This window comes from Tamandua tetradactyla, chromosome 15 (genome assembly GCF_023851605.1).
Source record: "Tamandua tetradactyla isolate mTamTet1 chromosome 15, mTamTet1.pri, whole genome shotgun sequence".
Taxonomy (NCBI): domain Eukaryota; kingdom Metazoa; phylum Chordata; class Mammalia; order Pilosa; family Myrmecophagidae; genus Tamandua; species Tamandua tetradactyla.
This window is the reverse complement of record NC_135341.1, coordinates 48,975,490-48,994,695: the sequence shown is the minus strand read 5'-3', so window position 1 is coordinate 48,994,695 and position 19,206 is coordinate 48,975,490. Positions and strand designations below refer to the sequence as shown.

Genomic DNA, 19,206 nt, shown 5'->3' with positions numbered 1-19,206 from the left:
TTGACTGAGCATGTTCTGTATGTCTTGTACAATGCTGAGTACTTTACATACATTATTTTAACTTAATCCTTATAAAGATCTTCTGAGGTGGCGTAGCTAGCCCATGCTTCTGGGCAGACTGCCTGGAGTTGATCCTCAGCTCTCCCGTTTGCAAGTGGTGACCTGGAATGTGGCATCCAGCCTTCTGGCGCCTCCTTATCTTCATCTGACGTGGTATCATTGCACATGTTGAGCACAGAGAACAGTGGCTCCTACATAATGGATTCTCTTGACATTTTAGCTGTTTTTATTATTGCCATGTACATGGGGAAACCGAGGCACAGAAGGTGCTGTCACTTGCTCAAGGCCACATAATTGGTAAGAGAGGAAGCCAGGACCCAAGCCCAGTCCTGTCGTTCAAATCACTGTGTGCTTCATGTCCTCATTACAGAGTGCTTATCTGATTTCTGAAGATGCATCCTGTGTTAGTTGGTAAGCTGCCAGAATGCAACATACCAGAACTGGAATGGCTTTTAAGGAGGAGAATTTAATAAGTTACAAGTTTACAATTCTAAAGAAGTAGAAGTATTCAAATTAAGGCACCAACAAGAGGTTACCTTTACTCAAGAAAGGCCGATGGGTCAGGACACCTCTGTTGGCGGGGTAGTCCCATGGCTGGCATTTGCTGGTGTCTTGCTCCTGGGCTCCGTTTCAGCCTCTGTTCCTCAATTTATTTCTCCAGGGCTGGTTTTCATCTCTTGGCTTCCCTTGGCTCTCTCCAAGTTCTGGCTGGCTTAATATCTCATGGCAGCATCTGCTGGGCTCCAAGCATCGCCAAACATCCGTGTCTCTGTTCTCCACGTGTCTGCATCTGTGTCAGCTCTGCTGTGAAGTTTCTGTCGGCTCTGAAGCTTCTGTCATTTCTGACTCCAAAATGTTTTCCTCTTTTAAAGGATTCTAGTAACTAACCAAGCCCTACCTAGAATGGGTGAAGTCACATCTCGATCTAATCAAAAGTTAACGGCCACAATTGGGCACGCATAGCTCTATGGAGATAATCTAATCAAAAATCCCAAACAACATCATTGAATCAGGATTAGAAGAAACAGCTGCCTCCACAACATTGAATCAGAATTAAAATGTGGCTTTTCTGGGGTACATAGTACTTTCAGACTGGCACATATCCCCTTCCTCCTGACCTGAAACCCAACAGCAGTTTATTATTCTGGTCTCTGTGAAACCATGGAGATCCCCTGGGTGGCCTCACCTGCTTCTTTCACCTTAGCCCCAGGCCTTATGCATTCCCCTGGTCCTCACAAATACTTCAAATCTACCATCTCCAGACTGAGCCCTGCATCTTCCCGAGACCTCCTCCTGCTTGGGTTCCCTTCGTCAGGGAATTCTCCCCGTGCACCCAGGGGCACAACCAAAGTGTCTTCCTTGACTCCTCCGTTTTACCCACCCCCACGTCCAGGGGCTCCTCACATCCCATTGTTCTGTATGTGTTTCTTAAATCTACCACCTTTTCTCCATCACTGCCTCTTTTGCCCAAGGCAGAGTACCCTTTTCTGGACATCTGTTCTGGCCTCCCACCTCCAACCTGTCTTCTCCATGAATCCCACCAGCCCTTTCACGCATCCAGCCCAGGCGATGTCATTCCCTTGCTAATACAGGGCTCCTATCACCTCCAAGATCAACCCAGCCTCCTGAGCATGATTTTCAAGGCCCTTGATGCTCAGGCCATCATCTCTCCATTGAGCCCCATCACCCCCTCCCACCCCATTCCCAGGCTCACTGCTCAGGGTGCAGCCCATCCCTGGACGTGCCAGACTTTCACCTGTGGGCCTACTCCACATGGGTCACCCATCCCATTTCAGTTCCTTCCTTAATACTCAGATTACTCTTTTCCAGGTCTGGCATGGCCGATGGGCTCGTAAATGTTCGTTAATGAATGAATGGATGAGTGAGTGATTGAATGAATGGCTTTCAGAAATACTGTGGGTGGTATATTTATATGCAGTCTTACAAACATCACCAAATCGAGACCAATAATTATCCCTTGGATCCTCCCTACAAGTTTTGAGGCAAACAGATGGGTATTCCTCCTCACTTTATAGTAATGAAAACCGAATCTCATGAAGACAGTGAGCTCTGTGATTAAGAAGTGGCAGGGGCAGGCTTAGAATCTAGTTCTTTGGCATGCAATCGGGGATCTTTCTGTTCCTCTTGAAGACTTGGTTAGTAGACAGCTGCGTGAACATGTTTTGGGATTTCCCTCCACAGCAACATGGAAGTGTATACTGGAAGGAGGGGGCCAGCCAGGTGCTGACGAACCTGTCACCAGATCTCCCATTACACCAGCAGCTGGAGGTAACTGGGGCCGTGTCTTGGGAGTTTGAAGACTTGCTGCAGAGAAACATTTCTTTGGTGAGGGGACGATGGGTCCCTAGCGCTGTGGGCCCTGAAGTCTGGGGCTTTTACACCCTGTCAGGTGTGTAAGATGGTTTTGGCAGTGGTCCCAGTCTTGCCTCCCTATAGTGGAGCATATCTAGTGCCTGGATAGAAGGTCCTGTGCTAACCCTCATCACAGGAGCCTCCTGCCCAGCACTGCGTTACTCCCCGACGCTGGGGTCTCCCTTCAGTGCATAGTGCCTCCTGGTGATGCCGCTGAGAAATCAGGGGATTTGGCCTCTGTCATCATCTTGAACTCCAGGTGCCCCTGCACAGCCCGTGCTTTGCTGCAGCTGTGGCTCTTCTGTGTCCATGTTTAGCGTTGTATTCAGCACTTGAGCTCACTCAGCAGAACTTTTTCTGTCGCCTTGGTTTGGGCAGCAAGGCTATGCCCGAGGGTCTTCCCGAGCCCTGACCACGGCAGAGGCACCTGCCCTTCTGTGGTGGCAGTGTGCCGCCCAGTGGGGCTCCCGGAGCCAGTGGGTAGAGCTTAAGTTGGCACCTTGGCTTCTTTATTCCAGGCCTGTTTCTCCATTGTCGACTGCCCGGTATGGATGGACTCCAGCACCACAGCCCAGTGCCGCCAGTTGGAGGCTGCAGTCGGCGGGGCCCAAGCTCTCAGCTGCCTCACAGGGTCCCGAGCCTATGAGGTGGGCAGTGTCTGGGAGGGCCAGGGACTGGGGCCAGTCCGGGAGGGAAGGCTGGCAGCTGGCTCTGGTCCCTTCTCCCAGGTGTCTGGGGAGGACACAGGGGCAGGCTGCCATGTGAGGTTGAGTGTGTACCCCACGGAACCCAGCGCGTGCTCTGGCTCTGGGTTCTGATCAGGCCTGTCCTGCCTCCTCTCTGTGCCTCCAGGTCAGAGCTGAGGTGTGACTACAGCTGTGCTCCTCACATCAAGGTGCTGTGTACTGGGTGATGAGGGGACCTCAGTTTCATCTGTAAACTGGGGTTTAAAATTAGGACTTACGTTTTGGGTCGTTTTAAAGCTGAAAGGAGTCGATGCATGTAACCTACTTAGTATACTGCCTGGGAAAATAAAAATTAAAAAAGAGTGCCTCTTTCCTGCTGGCTTCCACCAGTCCCTGGAAAGTTAATTGGCTCAGCTTGGCTCTTGCATCCGTCCCTGGTGTAGAGGTATAGGGGATAGGACCAGCCCTACTCGGGCCACCTGAAATAATACGTGGGTGGAGAGAAAATACCTAAGCCCCTTGCACTGGTGACCTTAGTTACTGGTTGTGGGAAGTCCTCCCGGGAGGGCTGAGGAGTCATGGGCGCATCCCAGTGCCTGTTCGAGCAGAGCGATGACTTATTGCCTGTGTGTTGAATTACCAAGAACATTTTAAGGATTCAAAGATCAAAATAACATGGACTTGGGTGTTCAGCAGACCCCAAAGCATTTCCAGATTTGGGGACTTGTAGAAGCTTTTATATCACCAGCTAGCACCCAGAGTGTGCTACATGAAACCCATTTTAAGGAGTTGGCCATCTGTTCCATGTGGGATTTGGGTTTCTAAGAATTTTTATTCCTTTTCCAGCGTTTTACAGGCAACCAAATTGCAAAGATTTATCAGCAGAACCCCGAGGCCTATTCACACACAGAGGTTAGTTGAACATTCATATGTGATTGAAAGTCACAATTGTGTTTCTTTTATAATGCTTACTTTTAGCCTAAATACTTCTTACATGCATCGTCTAAAAACATCGAATAATAGACATTAAAATATGACATGCTTAATTTGCTTTTTTGGGCAGACCACGGTGACTCAGTGGCAGAGTTCTTGCCTGCCATGCCGGAGACCAGGATTTGATTCCCAGTGCCTGCCCATGCAAAAAAAAAAAAAGTCATTAAAATTTGCTTTTTTGTTGTTGTCTGAGGCTATTTCCGAAGAAGAGGGGAAGAATGGAATAGTGGCACAAAGAAATCAGGGGCCTTTGTGGGTGGGAACTGCTGGGACTAGTGTCTCCCTGGGACCACCCGTGTTGGGTTCTGGGTGCTTTTTAGGCTCTCAGTTTCCTGTAGGATGGCCACCAGACACTGATCATGGGGTAAATGTTTTATTTGGAGATGTATAAAGTCATAGGACTCTAGATCCATTCCTGTATCCGCAGTGGCTAAAAGCCACGGCACCCTGGCTAGTGAGTTTCCTCTCTGAATAGATAGAAAATGATTGGCTCATTTTAAACCAAAGTGCCTTTTTAATCATGGAAATTAACGTGCAGCTTAGTATGTAATTCAAGATTCCAGATTATTCTGTAGCACTAGCCATTCACCATTAATGTAGGCTCTGGGTGGGGTGTGAGGGAAGAAAAACCTCTGCAGATTCTGTGTAGGGGTAAAGGTGGGCCTGCTGGGGGATGGGAGGCATGACATTCTCTCCATTGGACCGAGGGCCCATGATTTCCATATGGAAGCACAGACCCTCAGGCTGGTATTTAAAATCCATTCTCTATTCCTCTGGCTTGTGTTTGGAGTCTGTGGCTTCCGAGGGGAAGCTTCCACTTAACACTTATTCTGAACCACAGAGCATGTCCGTTAGTTCTGAATCGTGTCCATGCGTCCCACTTCCCTTGTGGCCAGATATAAAGACCACAGAAATGAAGGAAGGAAATCGGGGCAGCACATTCCTCAGGATAAGGTTTCCAGATGGAAAACCTTCTTCCCTAAGTGTGGCTTTATCATGTGGCCTTTTGCTTTTTGTGTTATCAATCTCGGAAGTTTTCGGCTTGTCATAAATTTATAGAGAGTGAAGTGCTCCCCAAGGACTCAGTGCTTTGGTATTTGCTCTTACCTGGAATAGTCAGTCACCACCATTACTTGGACATCTTGGCTCAAAGTTTCCACTTCCTTCCACAATTTAAAACTCTTCTCATGTTGCTGTGTGTGTCAGAAGAATGGTTACTTAGGGTATGTAGAAATGAATCATGTGTCATATCTCACTGTGTTTCTTTCTCTTACAGAGAATTTCTTTGGTCAGTAGCTTTGCTGCTTCCCTGTTCCTTGGGTCTTACTCCCCTATTGATTATAGCGATGGTAAGCTTTCCAGAGTCTTGGGTAGGTGTCTGTTTAATGTACATGCATGCGGACATGCCGGCAGCATGGGCTCATACACCCTGGGGGTAGGGTACCAGCCCCACCATCTCTTGTTGTGAAAGGAGTATATTAGTTATCTTTTGCTGCATAACAAATTATCCCAGCACTTGGCTGCTAAAGATCACAAATGTTTATTATCTGACATAGTTCTGAAGGCCAAGAATCTACGGGTGGCTTAGCTGGGTGGTTCTGGCTCAGGATCTCTTATGAGAATGCAGTCAAGCTGTCAGCCAGGGCTGCGGGAATCTAAAGGTTTGACTGGGACTAGAGAATCCATTTCACAGGTTACTCATATGACTGTTGGTGAGAGGCCTCGGGACCTCACCATGTGTGCTTCTCCATAGGGCCATTAATGACATTGCAACTGTATTCCCAAGTGGGCAGTGAGAGAGAGAGCGGTCAAGCAGATGCCATGGTCTTTCACAGCCTCGTCTTGGAAGTCTGTTAGTCACAGACAACTGTGGTACAGTGTGGGAGGGGACAAGCCTAGGGGGTGAATACTAGGAGTTAGGGATCAATAGGAAAAAGCTGGGATGAAGTTGCTAAAGCAATCTTAGATGGGGCTAGACCCAGAGCAACAAAAATGACTTCAGAAGGAGTCCAGGAATGTTTTGAACCTCAGAAGAACTCATTCGAAGTATTTTGAATACTGTTGAATGTCAGGCATTATTCTTTTTTCAGAGAGAGAGAGTGTAAGTTGACAGAGGTATAGTCCCCTAGCTTCACTCACAATCTGAAGAAGACGAAGTTCCATGCGATTCATGCCATTCGGTTCTGACTGGCAGACCCTAAACTTGGAATAGGCTGAGTGTCCACCTATAGTCTGTACAGCTGTTAAGTGCTGCTGGAAGAAGGTCATACCTCCATGTGACACATGCACCAGTGGGCATCCCAGAGGTTCAGGTTCTTTAGTGCACCCCTTGCTCTGACCCAAGAGGTCACCTCGTGATAGACCAGCTGTCTAACTCCCTCACATAGTCATGTAGCACCATCAGCATTCCAGCCCCTCTCTGTCCCTCTCCACTGGGTTCTCTCCCCTGTCCCATCCTGAGGGAAGCCTTGGGAATGTAGAGTGTCTTAGGAGAGACCTTGGCAACTGATCTCAGGGATGTATGAGGAAGTTTGAAGGGATCTGGGAGCACTCCTCCAAAAGGTAGATGTGATTGGGAAATGTCCAAGGGCTGACCCATGTGCAGTGCCAGGGCTGCCACTGAGTAGACCCTTTGAACCACATGGAACCTGTCAAGAGGTTCCCTGTCAGCATATTGCCGATAGTCCTCCCCTGCCTGTGCAGGTATTAGAGCAGAAGAAACTGGTGTTTTTTGGGAGGAGATAGTGGTGCCATGTGTTTCCCAGAGCCCTGCTGGCCTCTGGTTCTCTGGTTCTGTAATGATCCAGGCATATCGCATATATTCCACTAGGAGAAAGTGCCAGGTACAACTTTGCTGTCAGGAAATTACCTGCTCACTGCTAGATTTGTGCGTTTTCACAAAAATTTCTTTCTCAAGATGTTTCTGTTTTTTGTCTCTTTCCTTAGGTTCTGGAATGAATTTGTTGCAGATACGTGACAAAGTCTGGTCCCAGGTTTGCCTTGCTGCCTGTGCACCTCATTTAGAGGAGAAGCTTGGCCCACCTGTACCATCATGCTCCGTTGTGGTAGGTCCCCTACCCGAATGTGGCTCACTTAAGAGTGAGCAGGTGCTGGGGAAGCAGTGCAGTCTACACACATACTCGTGAATTTACACACTTGGGATCTTCAGTTTTATAAGACAGACATTTGATTTAAGTTAAATTACAGTATTTGGCTCAGTGCCTTGCACATTATTAGTTATTCAGGTACCTGAATAGACACCTGCCTCTTGGCTGGGAAGTATGAAGGGCTATGGGGAATTTCATTAGAAATTTTTTAAAGCAGGAAGATATATTGAAGACATAGTTTCTGGGTTGTTCCACACCTAAGGAATAAAATGCACAGAATACTGAAGTTCTAGTATTTATGATAACTGAATTCTGGTATTTGTGTAACCTGGGACTAGGGCCCACGCTGAAGCTTGAGGTAGGCAGTCTTGGGGAAAATAAAAAGAAATATCAGCAGAATGGACAGAGTACTGTGGTTAAGAGAACAGACATTGGAACCAGATTGCTTGGGACTGAATCCTGGTTATACCACTTGCCAGCTCTGTGACCTTAATCTGTGCCTCAGTTTCCTCCTCTGGAATGGCACTTCTATCCTGTAGGACTGTTTTGTACATCGAATGACTTAATACATTTAAAGTGCTTAAGATGGTACCTGGTCCCAGGGCTAATATGAAAAATACTAAGAATCAGTGTGCAACCACCCATGCAGAATAGACAGAATAGGCTGTTGAAGGCCCTGGTGAGCCCTAGTTGGCTGGCCCTGTTCTTGTCTGTCCCATGGGGAGAATGGAGTAGAGAGAGGCCTTGAGGACCTGTTGGTGGGCAGCACATGCACACAGCCAGAGCAGCCAGAAAGCATGGGTGGGCGGAGTAGAGGGGGTGAAGGAGGGAGAAGGGACACCCCAGGTCTAGGCAGAGTTACGGAGGTAAGAGGATGGGTTATGTGGCTGATGGAGCTATGATGAACACTTCTCCTTGGGATCTGAGTTGAGGGCCAAGTCTCAGCCACATGAGTGCTTTTCTCCTAAGATTCACACTGACATCTGAAAACGGCCTTTGACACCAAGAGGCAGAACCTCCAAGCCAAACCCTCATTGCCCAACATGCCATGAGGTCAGTGTGCCAAGTGTGGTTGCACTTAGCGCTTAAGGAAATGTGTTGCTCCCTGTGGAAGTTGACCATTCAGGACCCTGACAGCCTGGTGCAGATCAGAAAGTCAGAGAAAGAGTGAACAGAAAACAGCCAGCCTACTGGCTCAGAGACATAATTTACAGTATTCCATGCACAGCTTTTTTTCTGGATATGAGGGTGAGAGCAATGTTTTGCTTATGGCAGCAGGCTTTATTCATTTTACGCCAAGAGTACGTGCTTCCAAGAAGGAGCTAGTACAGACGAGCAGCTCTGAGGAACAGGAAAGAAGTGAATCTGAAGAATGTATTTTCATTTGCAACATATGCACTGCCGGATGGGATAGAACAAGCAAATCCAAGTTGACTTTTTTTGAAGGTATCACCCAGATAACTTTCTCTCAGTTTGCACAGGAAGCTATTGGGGGATGTGTTGTATAGGATGCTTCTTGTGCCCCGCCTTTCACTCCATCTGCTGTGGCATCATGCAGGGGTCACCCAGCAGCACCTGTTTTAGCTGCATTGCATTTTTTCTTGCCTTCCCCTCTGATAACCCCACAAGCAGCCTTCACCACTGGGCTCCCGTTCGCCATTCCCTAGGTGTAGCATCCTGGGGTGCACTGTGCACGTTCCTCAGAGGTCCCCAGTGCAGCAGGGCCCAGTCACCCGCAGCAGTGATGGCTCCATAGTGCACCCTGCCTTGGCCTTCCTTCCCTGTTTCACTCTTCCCAGTCCTCCACTCCTGTTTCCTGAGGGAACCGAGGCCATTTATTTTCCCGAGAGATGGTTTATTCTGATACAAATCCAAAGTTTTGCTGGATGAAGCAGTATTTTCTTTCTGTACATCAGGAAATCCCATCACTTATTTTCAACTTTTGAAACTAAGGTTAAGGCAGGGAAAGGAAAGGAAAGGAAAAAAAAAAAAAGCTTTCTTTTCATAGCTGTGCTTTCTAAAGAATATAGCTCTGTCCTGGGCTGGGGATGGGCCCCATATCTGCCTTGTGGTCCGCAGCCTCTGTTGCAGAGGGCCCTGAGGGCAGTGTGGTTCCTGGGTGAGTCTGCCTCCCCCACTCTGCCTTTCTCCGGTTTGTTTGCTTTAGACCTTTTTTTTTTTCACTTTAGAACTTTGTTCTCCGTGCTTGCTTGCCCAATTATCCTTAATCTAGTTGCTGGATAATGGAGGGTGCTTGTGCAGCATTAGCTTGGTGTCCTTTTGTTTTCTTATTGTTTTGAATGCTGTATGCAGAATTTGGAGCTTACAAAACAGATACAAGTTAGGGATTGGTTTGAGAAGCTGCCTTAAATTTCAAATCAAATGGTCTTTGAGATGATCGGATGACAGAGGCAGTAACAAGCCTTGTGTTTCTGATTTCAAATTTGCCCGTGGCTCCTCTGGCGTTATGTGAACAGGAGGGGCCTCTCTGGCTTGCAACAGAGAATGTTCCTGTGACTGGAGGCTCTACCAAAGATTCCTTCTGCTCCAGTGACCTGGAGCCTGTCGCTTTCCCATGGCCAGAGGTGTGAATGTTAGTGGGGTGTGCCAACTGTTGACCCGGTGGGATTTACCTCAGGATGTAACTGAGCAGGGGATTTAGTGCTTGCTTTTTCAACCCAGGGAGCCATTTCTTCATACTTTGTCCAGAGGTATGGATTTCATTCTGGATGCAAAGTGGTGGCCTTCACTGGGGACAACCCAGGTAAGCACCCTGGGGACTTCTCTCTCTCCATATGGCCAGGCTTGGTCCTGAAACCTGATTCCTGGTACCTGCCTCCCCCTTGGCTCTAACTGTGCTGGAGTCTCTCAGTCTGCCCCTCCCGAGGAGATTAAAGCAGGCAGCCACGCCCACTCCCCTCCAACCAGTCTTTTCAGTTCTGACATCTCAGCTCTTTCAGCCTTCCTGATAACAGAGTTTTGAGTCTCTGTTCCATCCTTTGATATGTAGATTTGACTTGTTCCTCATCCACATTTTTTTGGAATCCCTGCCACTGGCCTCCTCTAGCCTCTCCTCTTCTTCTCTTCTCCTCTCAGGGTTCCTAAGGCTCCTCCAGGGCCCATCACAGGCCTCTGAAGACAGGCCAGGGTGGGCCTCACCCCCCACCCCAGGATCAAAAGCAGCCTTTGCCGATGAGCCACCAGATTAGGGTTGCCAGAATTAGTAAATTAAAATATAGAACACACACACACACACACACACACACACACACACACACACACACAAATATAGAACACTCAGTTAAACTTGAATTCCAGAGAAATAATGAATAATTTTTTTGGTATAAGTATGTCCCATGTAGTATTTGGATTTCAGATAAATGTTTTAGCATGTGTCCCAAATATCACTTATCTGAAATACAAGTTTAACTGGATATCTTATGTTTTATTGGGGAGCTGTACCCTAAAAATGCATTCCTAGGCCTGTCACTCCTCTGTAGTAAAAGAGAGGCTCTGGGGTAAATGAAAGAGATTACTTGGCTGTCATAAGGGAATCTGACTTCCCTTAGAACCACTCCTACTTCTCTCTGTGGGCAGGTAGAATGGGTCTCTCTTCTGTTTCTCTCTCCTATAAAAAAAATCATTTATTTTCTGACTTCAACCCTCCTGGTTCTCATGCCCATTAGCCTTCCTGTACTTGCCTCCTACAGGTAGTACAGATGACAAGGAGATGGACACCAAAAATAAAATAAATAAAATGAAATAAAAGAGAGATACAGATGTCTAGGAGTGAGGTTATATATCTAGAAATTGAGCTGAAGATTTTGGTTAAAATTTATTATAATTATTGCTTTATATATATGTGTGTATGTGTATATATATACACATATATCTGTAACATGTTATATATAATATACATATTTATTTAAAATTATATATATATATTCCACATTTTCTGCAGTGACTGTGTATGACTTGCAGTCTGGGAAAAAAAAATTTTATTAGCTGCTGCTGTCATTTTGCCGCTACTGCAAATAATGGTGCTCCTACACTTACTTTGGGCTCATCTGCCGAACAGGCACAGCTGAAGGGGCATAACTAGGCTTTCCTTACCAGCCCCGTGTTGCATCACTCCCTGGCCATGACTTCTAAGACAGCCTTGCTCTGGTGAGCTGCCGTTTCGAGGAAGTCCCCTGGAGCCAGACAAGGGCCCTCCCTAATTCTGAGAACTTCTGTAGACTTATCACATCATCAAAACATAGAGCCAACCAAAGAACGGATTTTCTAGAAGGGATCCCCAGTGTAACTTGGTCCAGAAGTGAAGGTAAGATGGAGGCTGGTGGCCAGGCTGCTGGATTCCAGCAGTGGGCAGGGAGGCAAAGCCCATCCCTCTGTTTCCCTGGGCACCTGCGTTTGAGAGGCAGCACTGGCCTGTAGTGTGTCCTAGTGTCCCAGACTTCCTAAGGCACTCGAGCTGTCTCCACTCTCTCCAGCCTCAGTTCCTGTCAAGCTCTGATATTCAGGGGCTTTGGTCTCCCTCAGAAAAGAGCAATCCGTGTACAGGCACCAATTCTGGAAGATTTAAAGTTTTGTGAGCCACGTTTTTTGTTTTTTGTTTTTTTCCCAAAATGAAAGTAACGTCATCAACTCTCATTAGGAAAATAATTCTTGTTCTTAAAAGCATTATAATAAATGGAAGAAGAGTAGGGAGAATAAGGAGACTGCTTTTTTATACACAAAAGTGAGGCTATCTGGGCATGTTTGAGAGGGAATGACAGAGAAGCACTTTTCTAGTCCTTCCCCCGGACTTCAGTTTCAGGATGAATGTCAGTGACACCAGGTGGGCAGCCCTCAGCCAGTCCTTCCCTAAGTCCGACCTTTGGCTTACTGCTGCTTTGATAGTGCATTACTTGTTCCTTCATTAAAACAACAGTAACACATAAACAAGAAACACACGAAGAAAGGCACATGCTGTTTCCTTACAAGGATTACTTCTTCATTGTAGAAAAATAAGTTAAATACTGGCAAGCCAAAGGAAGGAAGTAAAAAGTCATCCATTATCCTTTAACCCAGAACAGTTAAAATTTTGATATCTGCCATTCCAAACTTTTTTTTCTGTATGCGTAAAAAAACAAATTTTCTTTTAACCAACCTAGACCATTAACTACTTTTCTATAACGTTGTTTTAATAGTTTTCTAGAGCTCAGTTGTCCCAATATTCATTTCACCAGTCCCTTACAGTTATAGATTTGCATTGCTTCCAGTATTTGAATGATGCAAACAATGCTGCAATGCACATCTTTGTCTCTGTAGGATAAGTTCTCAGAGGTGGTGATTCCAGAACCAGAGTTTTTGACATGAGCAGTATTTGAGTACACCTCTTTCTACCCACATTTCTCCTTTCACTCCTTCCTTCATTCCCTCGACATTTAGTGAGCACCTACTAGGTTCCAAGCCTTCTCTTGGTGCTGGAGCACATCAGTGCACCAGACAGATAAAGATTGCTGGGTGGGCCTCATGCTCTAAGCAGGGGACAGACAGCAAACCTAACCTCAGCCCTTTCCACTCCCATGCTGCAGATTATGGGAAGGCCCCATGCTTCTGCTTAGCTTTGCCCTCTCTGCCAGGTGGATCCTGGTGTCCTGTCTTGGCCCCCTTGGTTCTCTGTGCTCCTGGGAGTGCCTGACAGTGGGTGGGGTGATTGGACCTTTTTAGGGAAGAGGCTTCCCAGCCTGAGTCAAAGACCCTGACCACAGAGACTCCACTCCGATTTCTGAGATCCTCTTCTCTTGGGGCCTCCTGAGCCCTCAGCTCATTCTGCTCCTGCCTCTGTCCTGGGTTGAGGTGGGAGGTGATGGTTGCACTCCCATCCGGGGTGCCTGTGGTCTGCTTTGTAGCTCTCATGGGGGCCCTAGCTAACCAGAGCTCCCCTTCCGTTCTCAGCATCACTGGCAGGCATGAGGCTGGAGGAAGGTGATATTGCGGTAAGATGATTTCTCCCCACACCAACAGGTAGAGCCAGCTCTCTCTGCATTGGGGGGCTACGGTGCAGGGTCTCAGCGTTATCTCTGCTGCTTATCAGAGGGCCTACTGGTCCCACAAGGTAATTGAGGGACAGAATGGGGAGACCCAGACCCCAGGACCTGCCTCCATCTCTTTTCTTAGATAGCGGGTGCCCTTTGCCAAGTAGACAGGACCCCTGCCCACATTGGTGGGCATAGTGGCAGAAGGGTCAGCCTTTGGACCAGAGGGTTGTGAGGTCTCCAGATGAGCACGGAAAGCACCCATCCCTTCCTTAGTCTAGTGGGAAAGTCATTCGGGGAACTAGTCATCACCCAAACCATTATCTCAATGCAGTTATGATAATTGGAAAATTAACATACAGGATTCGTGACAGCCTATAATTTGGGAGTTAACTTTTGACTCATCTGGTATGGGAGGGGTCAGAAGAGGTTCCTCTGAGGAAGTGGCGTTCAATCTGAGGCTTGCAGCATGAGGGGCGATGCAGTGGGGTCAGGGTGAGTGGGATGCAGAGAGCATGCCTGGTGAGGAGAGGCGTACATGGACGAAGCACTCACGTCTCCTGTCTCTCTCCAGGTCAGCCTAGGCACCAGCGACACCCTATTTCTCTGGCTCCAGGAGCCTACACCTGCCCTGGAAGGCCACATATTCTGTAATCCAGTTGACCCCCAACACTACCTGGCACTCCTTTGGTAAGCCTAGGTGCTGATGGGCACCTTTCTCAGGGTGAGGATAAAGGAAGCGTGGGTATTTCTGGTACCATCTCAAGCATCTCAAATTCTTCTACTAAGCAGGCTTGTGTGGGCACTGAGACTCAGAGGTTTTGTTGGCCCCTGCTGGCAACAGAACTAGGTACAGAAGAGCCCAGGGTGTAGAATTCCCCCCAGGTTCCAGTCCTAACCCCATGGCCAGTGTCTGGCAGGACCTCAGGCAAGCCCGTTACCAGGTGAGCCACACTTTCCTTGTGGTAAAATGGGGAGAGTAAGAGCATCTGCACAGTGGTGGTGTGATATGTCTGGCATATGGGAGGCCCTCAGTGGTAGTGAGACATCCTACTTCCTAACAGTTCTCATGGAATGGTTATACTCTGCTCTGACAACACACCTTTGGATACCTGTCAGGAGTCAATTGAGGGAGAAGGGCTCTGAGCCCCCTAAGTCTCATGAAACACTGGAGGCTATGTAGGTCTTGTAAATCTCACCAGCCTGCCCCATTGTACAGGGCGCCTTCCTGTATGGTGTCTCTTCCTGGCCTCTTATGTAGCAGTCTCCTCTGTACGCAGGGTCCAAGTCAGGTCTGTTTCCCTGTGTCTCCTGTGTGGGGCTTGATCCCTAGGAAGAGGTTCAGGGTACCTGCTGGGCCCTGGCCAGGGTGGGGGTTATAGTCCAGCCTGACCTACAGCCCCTCTGCCTGGGTCTCTTCACCAAAACATGTGGGTTCAGGCAGCAAGCACTGTGTCCATCCCTCTGAGCTGTTGTATGTTTCTATAGCTTTAAAAATGGCTCCCTTATGAGAGAGAAGATCCGCAATGAGTCTGCTTCCTGCTCCTGGAGCGAGTTCTCTAAAGCACTGCGATCCACAGAGATGGGGAATGGCGGAAATCTGGGTAGGCTGTTGATGATGTCTGGGGCTGTGAAGGGGTAGCAGCTGCCTGCCGAGGGGGTGGATGTGGGGAGCTTGGGGAGAGCAGGGCCATGGACGAGCCAAGGAGAGCCCTGGGTGCCTGTCTACACCCATGTTCTGAGTAAGGGTGAGGCTGTGAGCGTACTCTTGGCTGCTTCTCCATGCACGAAATGTAAGATCAGGCCATAGCTGCATCTTCTGTTCCCCTCAGAGTCCCTGGTGACACCATCAGAGATGCAACCACCGAGTGTGAAGAATATGTGCCTGCTTCAGTCAAGCTTGTGTTGGTATTTTAGAGCAGTTGGGCAGCTGCTTCCTGGCCTAGACTGCCAGGTGAGAGTATGAAGAGCTGTCTCTAGGAAAAGCTAGCCTTGGCCTTTCCAGGCTCCTCTGTTCTGTCTGGGAGAAATAACTGTTTCTCAGTATTCCCAGATCTGGGGGAACAGGAGGTACGTGGGGACAGAGGGACATGGGGTCCTTTAACTATGCTCTTTCCTAGGTTGGTTGAGAAGCTCAAGTCTTGTTTTTTACCACTAATCTCTTGGTCTTGTTTCAGGTTTTTATTTCGATGTAATGGAGATCACCCCTGAAATTATCGGACGTCATAGGTTTAATGCAGAAAACCATGAGGTATTTGTGTTACTGCTGAATTGGCTCCATTTTTTTAGTATTAAATTTAATAATTGCCTATCAAATTATACTTTAAGGGACTTATTTATTCACTCATCCATTAATCTGCTGGGGTGCATTCTAGTTGCGTGAGAATCAGCAGGATCAAAGACAGAGATCGTCCTTTCTCTCAAAAGGGAGGGAAGAAAACCCAAAGGTTTTCCCGTGAGCTAATACATGGTTACACTGAGCATCGTCAAGTATCGGAGAGCTTGCTTCCTTGGCGAGTTTTATTGTACACCTACCATGAGATCATGAATTTCCTCCTGAGTTAAAGAGCCTCTGGAATGGCAAAGGCACTGACATGTATTGAGTGCTGTTTGTTTCCAGTTATCGTGTCGGTGGGTTTTCTCTTTCTCATTTACTTCTCAAAACAACTCTGTAAGGCAGACTTTACACATGTCCATTTTAAAGGTAGTCCACTTTACAAATGGACAAACTGAGGCTCAGAGAGGTTAAATAACTTGCCCAGCATCACAAGGTAAGGTCATAGGTGGTGGAGGTGAGTTCAAACCCAGTCCTCTCTGGCTTTGAAGCTGCATTTTCTCTCCCCTTCCACCACGTGACCTCGCCTAGGAGGAATTCAATTGGTACTTGCTGAGTGAGAAACATTGTGGATTGGACCTGAGAATTCTTTCTGACCCTAAATAAAATCTGGGGAGTTTCAGTGCAGCAACTGTGACAAAGTTGACATTGGATTGTATGGCTGACAATGGCATTCCATGTTGGTTTGCAAAAGGAAACCTTTATATGAAGTATAGAGAGTTCATTTTTGGTGAGATGATCCATGGAGGATCATCTTGGTTTCTGTTGCTCATAGAAATAAGGTGAATAAGATTTATACAAATCTGACCTAGATTTATTAAGGAGAAGTTAGTTTTTCTTCATCCATGGAGCCCATCATCTAGGAGCACACTATAAACAGGTAACAGGCACATGCACAGTTTCAGTGTGTAATGGGGCTAGAGGGAAAGAGCAGAATGCCACAAGAGAAGGCAGTGGGTGGGCTGGGGACTTACTCTAGGTGGGTGAGCAGGAGCAGCCCAAAGGATGAGAAGGATCCCACCATGGGATGCTGGGGCCAGGTTCTAGGCAGAGGAAACAGTGTGAGGAACTGAAGGGCGGTCAGTAAGGTTCGAGCTGAGCTGATGAGGGGAGTGGCAGGTTCCATCGTTGGTCGCAGGTGCTTAGAGAAACAGGGTCAAGCCTAGAGTGGACCCACCCAGTGTTCGTGTGACAGGTTCTCTACAGCTGTGATTGCTCTCAGCGGGAATTGGGCATCAGTTCATACCCCTGGCTCTATTGCTTCATTTCATTATGGCATCCCTAAGAAACAGATGCCATTATTATGTCAATTTTGTTAAGAAAGCAGCTGAGGTTCAGCAAGATTTTGGTAACTGATTCAGAGTCACAGAGCTGAACGGCTGAGTGAGAACTTGAACCCTTGGCTGCCTGACCAGAGAGACTGAGCTCTATGATATGTGTGCATGAGAGAGACAGGCAGTCAGGGCCTTAAAAAACTCAAAAATGGGCTGTCATTTAAAGAGACAATGCATACATGAATAAACAGTGAAAGTTCTTCACCTTGGCCTACCTTCTCCTGGATGCAGGTCTTGGCGTTCCCCAGGAATGTGGAGATTCGAGCCCTGATCGAAGGACAGTTCATGGCTAAGAGGATTCATGCTGAGAGCCTGGGCTATCGAGTCAGTAAGTGAGATGCTAGCTGGATATGTTCTGGGGTGGGAGGTCACAGCTCAGCTCACAGCTTGAGGTGCTTGAGTCCCTTTTCTGCCTTTAGGCCAGGGCTAGCAGTGTGCTGTCTGTCTGTCCAGGCTGTTACACGGGCCTTGTGCTGGAGGGAGATGGAGCCTGCCCCCTGGTGGTGCGGTGATAAGGTGACTGGACAGGCACTGAGTAGGCGGCAAGTGGGTCCTGCCCCCCTGCTCCTCCTCCAGTAGTTGATCTCCTGGCCAGGAGCTGTTGGACTTGGGAGAAGTCTTTCTGTAACTCCAAGGTCCAAGCCTCAAATGGAATGTCCTGAGCGCTAGACCCAGAGGCATGCACAAATGTAGCCACCCAGGTGGGAAGGGTCTCATTTGGAGCCAATACCGGACCTTGGGCTTCTAGCCTGGCCAGGCTCCACCTGCTGCCTGTTGGGACAGTTATGAGCAGTTCAGTTTGGAGCAGAGGAGATGGAGGATATTGTATTACTGTCAAAACTCAGAGAACTGGCATGGGGACGAGATCTAGCAGGTCTTTAGAAACAGGACTGGGGGAAGGCGGAGAAGGAGATTTCTAAGAACTTGATCTGTGGAATAGGCAACTTTAAAAGGAGCTCAAGGACTAATGCATGTGATATGGGTCAGATTTGACCCCCTGCCATCTCTAGAGTAGGAATCTACCCATTTTTCCTGGGTCAAAGCTGGTTACAGAGAATTTGCAGTCACTTTTGAGCTTTTGGTTCTTTTATTCTGTCCAGCCCTCAGTAGGTCAGCAAACCAGGACTCTGCTCTTTCCTTTTCCATAGGATTCACATTGTACAAGACCCCCCCCCTTTTTTATTATTATTAATCTTTTAATAATAATAAATACCAAAAAGCACCAAACAAATGCAAACATTCGTAACTTTTGATCATTCCGTTCTACATATGTAATCAGTAATTCACAATATCATCACATAGTTGCATATTCATCATCATGATTTTCTTGGAACATTTGCATCTATTCAGAAAAAGAAATAAAAAGAAAACAGAAAAAAATTCATAATACTATACCCCCACCCATCCCCCTCACCAATCACCAGCATTTCACTAAATTTTTTTTAACATTTGTTCCCTCTATTACTCATCTTTATTCCATATGTTTTACTCGTCTGTTGATAAGGTAGATAAAAGGAGCATCAGACAAGGTTTTCAAATTCACCCAGTAACACTGTGAAAGCTATATCATTATACAGTCATCTTCAAGAAACTTGGCTACTGGAACACAGCTCCTCATTTTCAGGCAGTTCCCTCCAGCCTCTCCACTACATCTTGATTAACAAGGTGATATCTATTTAATGTGTAAGAATAACCTCCAGGATAACCTCTCAAGTCTGTTTGGAATCTCTCAGCCACTGACTTTATTTTGTCTCATTTCACTCTTCCCCCTTTTGGTTGAGAAGATTTTCTCCATCCCCTGATGCTGAGTCTCAGCTCATTCTAGGGGTTTTCTCAATCCCTTGATGCTGAGTCTCAGCTCATTCCATGTACCAGACCCCTTTGGCCTCTCCATGCACACAAGATGCCTCCCAGCAAGACTTTTTGGTTAGCTGGACATGCTTTGGCGTTTTTTTAATGTTACCAGGAGAGGATAGATGTCAGGACTGGCACTCAGTGTTTGATTTTATTTCTTTTTTTTTAATTGTCCCATTAAAGTTAGGGTCTGGGAGGTGTTCTCTTCCCCCGCTGCTTTAATACTCACCTTCTTTCAACCTTTCTATACCTCTGTTGCCTCAGGCTGAAGATGCTCTGGGCCTCCCTCTCTTGTCCCTGGTAGAGACCTTTTTCAGCAGTTTGTATAAACCACTGTCTGACCTGTGGTCTTTCTCAGTCATTTAGCTTTATAAGTGCTCGCTGTGAACTCAGCTTTTTACTTCCACAGAAAACAAACCACTGCCCTCTAGCCTTTTTATT

The 19,206-nt window shown here is 47.3% G+C and overlaps 1 protein-coding gene across 4 annotated transcripts in view; it reads left to right on the top strand.

Annotated features, from left to right (window-relative positions):
- XYLB (xylulokinase) overlaps positions 1 to 19,206 on the top strand; it is a 74,737-nt gene that overhangs the window by 25,619 nt on the left and 29,912 nt on the right. For 2 of the 4 annotated variants that reach the window (XR_013162851.1, XM_077129778.1), the window contains exons 5-15: positions 2,263 to 2,349; positions 2,952 to 3,080; positions 3,966 to 4,031; positions 5,389 to 5,461; positions 7,059 to 7,177; positions 9,902 to 9,983; positions 13,163 to 13,203; positions 13,817 to 13,932; positions 14,731 to 14,846; positions 15,420 to 15,493; positions 17,143 to 17,239. Coding sequence is in view for 3 of the 4 variants with exons in the window: in XM_077129778.1 (XP_076985893.1) it covers positions 2,263 to 2,349; positions 2,952 to 3,080; positions 3,966 to 4,031; positions 5,389 to 5,461; positions 7,059 to 7,177; positions 9,902 to 9,983; positions 13,163 to 13,203; positions 13,817 to 13,932; positions 14,731 to 14,846; positions 15,420 to 15,493; positions 17,143 to 17,239 (1,000 nt within the window). In the remaining variant the exon portion in view is untranslated. The remainder of the gene's footprint in view (positions 1 to 2,262; positions 2,350 to 2,951; positions 3,081 to 3,965; positions 4,032 to 5,388; positions 5,462 to 7,058; positions 7,178 to 9,901; positions 9,984 to 13,162; positions 13,204 to 13,816; positions 13,933 to 14,730; positions 14,847 to 15,419; positions 15,494 to 17,142; positions 17,240 to 19,206) is intronic. The other 2 variants (XM_077129777.1, XM_077129779.1) reach the window with 1 other exon arrangement.